Genomic DNA, 8,238 nt, shown 5'->3' on the forward strand with positions numbered 1-8,238 from the left:
AAAACTAATAAAATTACAAAAACAAAATCTGTCTGATTTCGTCTCGATTCATGCATAAAGGATTCGTATTTTATAGGTTGCACTAGTTTTAATAAGAAACTTAATTGCTCACTTAAGCAACTAACCGAAGTCTTTAAATACTGTACCCCGCGAGTCTTTTATTATCTACTATTTAAAAGAAAGAACACTATTCTCCCATTTCATTACCGCTGGTAATTTTCAAGAAATGAAAGAAAATTCAGTAGTCATATACATTGTCATTCATCTTGCTGAGTAATTGTATGTAGAGTAACTATAAATTCACCAATATTCGTACTAATTCAATTCAATTTAGAACCAACTCAATCTTATTCGCATTTGTTCAATTGTACAACCGAAACATAACTTATTCAAACTAGTTAGCTGACCAATTCACTGGTTAGTTTGAAGTGGCATTTATAAATCACCAAGATCAATTTCATTGTAATGAATGCCCCAAGAGTTTATCTTTTATCTCAGAGCACCAGAAAAGCAAGCATAAAATTAAAACTAGGGTACTTTTAGCCAAAAGCAATAGTTAAGGAACTATTCATCAACTCAAACATTAAATCTTACTCAAACAACAATATGCAGTATATCAATTCCTCCACAAACAAGGCCCAGGCAGAATCTACCTACTTAGGTACACCTGCCTGTAGACCAGAAAAAAGGGTACAAACTGCCTGAATTACAATACTGCAAGCTATATTTGCCCATTGATGGACATTGAGGAAATATATAGGCAAACCACAATTCATTACAATCTAATCTTTTTTGGTACCAAGCAAACCTACATTTCAGACTCCCCTGGCAGTTTGTCCCACCCACAATATTATCCTCCAACTAGATTAAAAGCTCAACTGCTGACTCCAGAACCTTGATGATATCATACTTAGGCTCACCTCAGTCTTGTTAGAAGGTTAAAAGCCGAATTGGAAGGAATCGAAATTATAAGGGTAGCATCACATCAAGTACAACCTTGTGGTTAAAACTAGTAGAGTAGGCTTGGAGTAAGTATCAACAACTATCGTGTGAGAAGTTTGTATGAGGGTACATCTTCTAGCCGCATTATGTCTTCAAGCAGAAGCTCTTTCTCCAGCTGACGGCGAGTAGACTTCATTACTGTCTGTTATAACATAAGTAGCATGTTGATAATCACTAGCAATCCAAGTAAACTTACATATTTCAATTAAATTTGCTAGTGCCATAATATTTCATAATCTCTACAGAATAAATTCATGATAAATACATACATTAAAATCCATATATGAAGCACGCATAGAAAGCCATTGTTGATCCATCATCTTGAATGTTATGCAATAGAGAAGATCAAAAGCTGAATCATTTTCTGTCAAACAAGCATAGAAATGAATTTAGGAACTTGAAAAAGAAAACTAACAAAATGAAGACTGCTGCCACTATCATGTAAAAGTTATAAACACAAGTATTTTCGTCAAGCAATGCCATTTCACATGAAAGATTTTTCATTAATCTAATACAAATTATATAGCACCAATCAGACGAGAAAAAAAATTTAAGTTAGAAAAGATAAGTGAAAGAGAGGTAGTGGAAGAAACATGCTCCGTAAAAAATGCCTTTTTAAATCAAAACAAATGTACCCAATACTTTTGTAACATTTTTCCATTTTGTTATGGTTAAGTTCCTACCTCCCTGCTTCCCATCCAAACTGAACAAAAATACAAGTAAAATTTATAGATTAATGAGAGGAATAATAAAGGCCACCTGCAAGAAATTTTAGGAAAGTTGCTCCCACCAGTGTCCGAGGTTTGACTGTGAAGGAAAGCATTAGTAACAGATAACATAGTGAGCAAATTCAATTCATTTCATACTTGCAAAAAACATCTATGCTGCAATAGTCTGCATTAAGAAACATGCAATTTCATGATATCTAACATCAGAAATATAATCGAAAATATTATAATCGGTAACAAGCCATATTTATTTGAACCAAGAGAAAACAATTTCATAATATGCAAAAAATTATCATAAAATTTTTAAAAGTGGGGAGTGGATGTATAAGGTTGGCCTACATCATTGGATTGGAATGGCCAACTTCCATTCTTTCAAATAAAGTAAAAACTTTATGCTCTTGGTGGGATAACTCTTGGACACATCTAATCTAATTCCTTATAATTACAATGTGGCACTAGCCATCACTCAGATAATGATCAGTGGTAACTGGATTATACAAGAGTAACTGGTAAAATTTTATGTCAGCATATAACATTCTAAGGGTTATTTGGTAGTAGTGCTCTATGAACTTGACATATCACCAGACCAGAATGAGGAAACAAATGTGCCCATACATAAAGGCATCCCCCATTCATCCTTTTATAGATGAAATATACGGAGACTAGAAAACTAAAAGGAGAAGTAAAATAACCTGCTTCAAGATCCAGCATCTGAATAAGCATGAATGTGATGTTAACACCAGCAACAGCAAATGGATATTCCCACACTGACCGATCTCCTTCCTGCTTCCGTAAAAGGTCTTGAAAAGATTTCTACAAAATGAAAAGTTCAAGCTTTATGATTAAGATAAATGAATAGCAAAGACTGATTCAAACTTAGGTTGACCCGAAAGTTCTTGGAGGATTGAACCAAGACTAGAGTAAAAAAGACAAACCCTTGGGGAATTAGGGTCTAAAAGAAACGCAAAAAATGTGTCTGGTAAAACCTGAAAGATCACAGTGACATGTCTGATACATAATATTCCTTAAACAAAATTGGCAACCACTCATAACAAATGAAATATGTAGTCTATGCTTATTCAACACCAAGAAAGTAAAAATATACAAGGAAACCAGGGATAAGAGCATGAAAAGGAGGACACCTTATTTTAGAAAATTATCTGAAGAATCTAAGCATTTAAGGCATATATTATCACAACTCACTATGTATCCAATTCACATTGCTAAGATACGCACAGATTTTCAACATCCAGAAAACAGTGAATAACAAAAAAAAAAAATTACTATGAAGTTCCTTGACTATATTAGTATATTTTACCTGACTCTGATGGGGCTGGTGTAATTCAACAGACAGAGACCATTGGAAAAGAAAAACAAGATCAATTCATTTCAATGTGATTCTCTTTTCTCATTTATAATTCAACCTAAAATGCATGACAAATATGTCAAAGATAAAGCAAAAGAACTAATTAATCTGGCAAAAAATTTCTATCATGAAGTCCAAAATCAGAACACAAGAATTTTATTCAGATCAGAAAGGATTTCGGCTAAATTGTTGCCTATTAATTTTTTTCCCGCCACATCAACCATCTAATAAAGCATGCAAGAACCAAGAAAGAAAAAGATGACAATCCCTCATTTTTAACTTTAAAAAGAGGAAGTACTCATTCTTCAAACAGATAAATATCCTAGAACAAAATATTTATCTACAGAAGTCCCATAACTATTTACAATTAGAAACACAAATGGCATTTCTTTTGGATGAAATCCTAATATGATTGCATTGTTAATCCCCTCAAGTGATCAAATAAGCTTTATTTATAACAATCTAAATCTATGCATTGATTTTGGTCAAGTAAAAAAGAGGCTCAAAAATATTTTTTACAATACAATAAAATGTGAACAAAAATAGAAAGAGACCATACCGGGAAATTCCTAGCAAAAAACAACAAATTCTCCAATGATATGAAACCACCACCCCTACCAAATATACACATTTAGACATTATTAACAACAAGTAGTTTGACTAAAGACAGTATATGGCATAGAGATTAAAACATCTAGAATAATATCTACCTAAAATCTGTTGATGGATCCTTCCCTTGCCAGCCCATGTTCTTCCACTGCTCAGAAATCAAACCATGGAGTTCTTCTTCAGGAAATGCAGCACTCCATAAAGCTCTTAGGGCATCCTAAGGCAATGCATCAAAAGCAAATCTAAATTACATTCTTGAGAGATAAAGATTGCACACATGGTAAGACAAAGGCAGCACATAAAGTAATGTGTACATGGCTTAAAGTCTTTGATAGACTTCATAGTTATTGCCATATCACTCACAACAACTTGAAAAATATCAATAGAAGGAGTACCTGGTGCTCAGGGATAGAACCATCATATGGAATATCAATGCGATTCTGTAGCCTCTGCAAGCACTCCTCCTGAGAATTGAAGATTCAGCACTAAGAATTTGTCATGCCATAGTTATAAACAATATTTAATAGAAAGAATAAGTAGAGAGTGAAATGCTATTTTGATCTCACAAGGTATGCAACACAAGCAAACATTATAAGACAAACAAAAAAACCAAGCATGTGAAACATGGGTGTCAAAGAAGCTGTTACAAGTTCAGAGCAAGCTATAAATTGTACGTAACTACAATTTTTTTCAAAATGAGTGAAATTTCCAGAAACAATAAACAAAACACATAGCCCGAAATACAATTGAATTTTATTTTTTATATTTGGTAAAAAGGTAGATGTTTCAATAAGAATTTATAGCTCTATGCTTTTATCACATGAAATTCTGAAAAGGCTTTGGTTGCTGCAAATAGTTCAAAAGAAGCTTATCTCATTTAAAGAAGAAGCACATCATCAACAAAGTCACATTATAAAATTTCGTTTGTTTATTTATTTATTTTTTGCAGGAAGATGCCCAAGAGAAAAATTAACAGAATTACTTAATGAGTACTATCAAATTACTGCTTCAGTAATTAAATCACAAAAAAGCATTACCTGGGCCGGAGTTAAATCAAAAGAGGGTCTGGCATCGCTTTCTCTTCTCTGTGCACAGACACAGGACAGACCTCTGCCAAGCCATGCTGTTGATCCTGTCACAAACTCAGCTGTAACAAAACAAAATTGCCCATAAATGAAGATTGAGCTTCCAATTTTTGTGTCACAAATCTACAATAAATTTGTTCGACGGAAATCAATTGTGTGTTTTATGAGTAATTAATTATTCCTCAGCACACCACAGCTGTTGTTCACCAAAGCTTCTACAACCACCCACCTTATCCTAACCACAAAATATTGCCTACCCCTTCACCGTTTCCCTTTCTATCGCTTTTTTGAGCGGCGACAGATATTTTGTTCTCTATTACTCATATTATTGTCTATGCTCAGGACAAGGAAAAAAGGACAAAGCCAAGCAACCATATATAACCCGAGGGAAGAGTGGTCTTTGCTTTAATCATTATGCTATCCACTTGCTTAGTTTCAATCATAGTGCCACCCAACAAGCTTGCTTTATTCATAATTTCCCACTATTTCTGCACCTAAACAGTAGAACTCAGCTTCACGCTAGAATGAAAAGAAAGAAATACAACAGTATCTGCATTTTCCAATATACATAAACACTAATAATGCATTTCACGAATGCTAGATCTGTGATATAACACCACCACAGATAGAACCCATAAATTAACCACATTAAACAACTTTTAACGCTAAGATAAGATTAATTTACACCTTTTTGATAGTAAACTGAGCTCCATAGAGATCTCTACCAAGCTCAACTCAAAGTCTCAGACCAATCAAAATTAAAATAATAATAATAATTATTATTATTAATTAATTAAAATTTACTAAAAAGTAGTAGCTGTATTTATGAATAATGAATTCGGTAATTCGCCCACCAACGCAATTTTGAACATCCGCAAACATCACGCAAGTGAAAAACCCGAGTTCAATCTCGAATCAAAGACTATTACGAGAGTGAGAGGGGGAGAGAATAGAGAATGAATCAAACAATGAAAAAACGCGAAAATCACGAGAATTTTTTTTTTTTTTTTTTACCGGAACTTGAATGGCACGTGTTGCTTCGATCAAGACCCTGCGAAATTCTTCTCACGGCGACGAAGGAACCGCCTCTATCGTCCATTTTTCTTCACTTCCTCACAAAAATGTTACTGTCATCGGGAGAATGCTCTGTTTTTCCCGGAAAATAATTGCAGAGTGGACAACAATTCCGTACGGAGCGGAAAATGCAAGTGAGATGAAATGCGGGAAGGGAAAAACGGAGCAAGAAGCGGTTGGAGGGCGCGGGAAAGAAAAAAGAAGTGGAGGCTGAGAAAGAAAGAGAAAAAGAATCTTTGAAGAGAAGTGATTTTAGTAATGAAGGAAAGGAGGGTTTTGGAAGATCTGAGAGCAGAGAAGAGAGTTACGATAGAGAAAGAGAAGAGAAGAGATTCTGACTTGTTTGTTTGTTTGGTTTTGTTTTCTCTCTCTAAAACGCACGTTTAAGGCATCCTTCCTTTACTTCTTCACCATCTCAACGTTTCGGAAGCAGACAGGACTGCGCTTGAGGTTGCGGTTGCGCTCTCTCGTTTACATATGCCGCATTTATTTTGTGACAAATTATTATTATTTTTTATTAGTGATAATAATACTTATTATTATTTTCAATTTCTCATTTTTATTTTTATTTGACACACAAAATGTTTTATTGATATGGTATAACCTGGCTAGCAATAACATGCGGTAAAAAATTCGATTTTAATCTATACTATAGAAAAATGTTTGTTAGAAAACATTAGTTTATTAAATGAATTCAGTATTTAAGATTGAATGACAAATAATTTATTAATAGACAATATTAATAACATATTTTTTTACATGTTCGTTTTAATACATTTTTTACTATTTAAATTTATTAAAAAATATTTTTTTTATATTATTAAGAAATTATAAAATTGTACAAGTCTCGGTTCAATCTGTTTTATAAGTGTTTCTATTCATAAATAAATTTTAAATTTTTTTATAAATTTTAATAAATATATTAAAAATTGTATTAAAGAATTTTTCCAACGTGTTAATGTGCATGAAAAATGTTCGGACAATATTCTTTAACACGTTATATTTAATGATTATTTTATTATTAAATGAGATTTACATTAAGACAAGTTGAACATAAATATATCCGAAAGTATATGAAGAAATGCGTATCAAATGCAATGTTATCAGTTGTAACTTTTGCTAATTTGCATATTTAATTTAAAGGAAGAGATGTGATTCCAAAGACACTCATAATATCTTTGTAAAAATGCAATTGTGGGTTTAAAGTCCTATCTCGCTCTCATCCATGCCCATCACGTGAAGTGAGTTAAATGGATTAATTAATTTTTACTCTCTTTTTTTTTTTTTTTTGAGAAAGTGGAACAGAAGGTTTCAATGTTTCATGCTAGTGGGAACTGACTCTTCAAACTAGCTTTTTTTTTTTACAGTATTCTTCAAACTAGCTAATTGAACGTAGATAACGAAAATTAATTAATTTGATCTTCAAAATAGCACACAAATTGACTTACAACCCAAATCAGGTTTTAGGCTACTTAAACCACCTTTGTACATGATTAAAAAACCCTTTTTCCAGAAATCACAAAAAGCGTATTGAGTCACGTCAATTTATCAAACCAAACTTTTTATTACTTCTAAAAGAAAATCACGTGGGTAGGGTTAATGAATTCCCTTGTTTGGGAATTTAAAAATTAACGAGGAAGGAACATATAACACACGGAAAAAAAAAAATATAACACAAAGAAAATCATTCTCATCATTTTCTCTTTGAAAAACTAAATTATATATTCGTCCCAAATTTAGGATAAATGGAGCAGAACATAAATATAATGAACTGCAGTAACAAAATATAATGAAACTTTATTTCATTTCTTTAATAATCTTACAAGTGATATTCAGTGAAAGAAAAAGAAACTTCGTTTAGTTGCTTTCTTTTTTCTTTCTGACTCACCCCCTCTTGTTCTATTTCATTCAACGGGAGAACATACACAGTGTTAGGTTACTCGTTTGACTGAGTTTTTGCTTTCAACAAAATTTTTGTATATTTGTAATACTAAATATTAATGAAATGTTATTTGAACTTCTAACGTGCGTGATGCGTCCATTGGAATATGATAATTAAATTATAGAGTAAACGCTTTAGTATTTAAAAATAGTTTTATCGTTAAGTTCATCCTTTAATTATGTAAGATAATATCTCATTGGTCCTTCTGTTTTTTCTACTAGGAAAAATGAGCGAAAAATGAGTGTAATGGTATTTGTAAAGATAAATTAAACTCTTGTGGGTGTGATAACCCTTTGATTATATATTTGTAGTTGTTCAATTTTATAAAATTTGGGACTAATAATTAATGCTATAATTCAACTGTTAAATTACTTGATCATGGATTAAGCTTAAAATTCTTTTTTTAGGGCACTTAAAATTCTTTTGAAGTTC

General features: G+C 32.3%; 1 protein-coding gene across 4 annotated transcripts; it reads right to left on the reverse strand.

Moving 5' to 3' along the window:
* Nucleotides 1-567: 567 nt before the first annotated feature.
* LOC100812876 (ELMO domain-containing protein A) lies at nt 568-6,331 on the reverse strand. Of its 4 annotated transcripts, XM_006602801.4 has the most exons (10): nt 5,805-6,328; nt 4,743-4,852; nt 4,101-4,169; nt 3,807-3,922; nt 3,656-3,710; nt 2,666-2,716; nt 2,423-2,543; nt 1,762-1,809; nt 1,272-1,366; nt 568-1,144 (listed from the first exon to the last, which is right to left on the reverse strand). In XM_006602801.4, exons 1-10 carry the CDS (start codon nt 5,887-5,889, stop codon nt 1,043-1,045), a joined length of 852 nt encoding a protein of 283 aa, XP_006602864.1. In that variant the 5' UTR covers nt 5,890-6,328; the 3' UTR covers nt 568-1,042. The 4 variants fall into 4 exon arrangements, with proteins under 4 accessions (XP_006602864.1, XP_014626627.1, XP_003552489.1 ...); XM_014771141.3 differs by lacking the exon at nt 1,762-1,809 and having other exon boundaries at nt 5,805-6,331; XM_003552441.5 differs by lacking the exon at nt 2,666-2,716 and having other exon boundaries at nt 5,805-6,326.
* Between the last annotated feature and the right edge of the window lie 1,907 nt (nt 6,332-8,238).

Source organism: Glycine max, chromosome 18 (genome assembly GCF_000004515.6).
Source record: "Glycine max cultivar Williams 82 chromosome 18, Glycine_max_v4.0, whole genome shotgun sequence".
NCBI classification, from domain to species: Eukaryota; Viridiplantae; Streptophyta; class Magnoliopsida; order Fabales; family Fabaceae; genus Glycine; species Glycine max.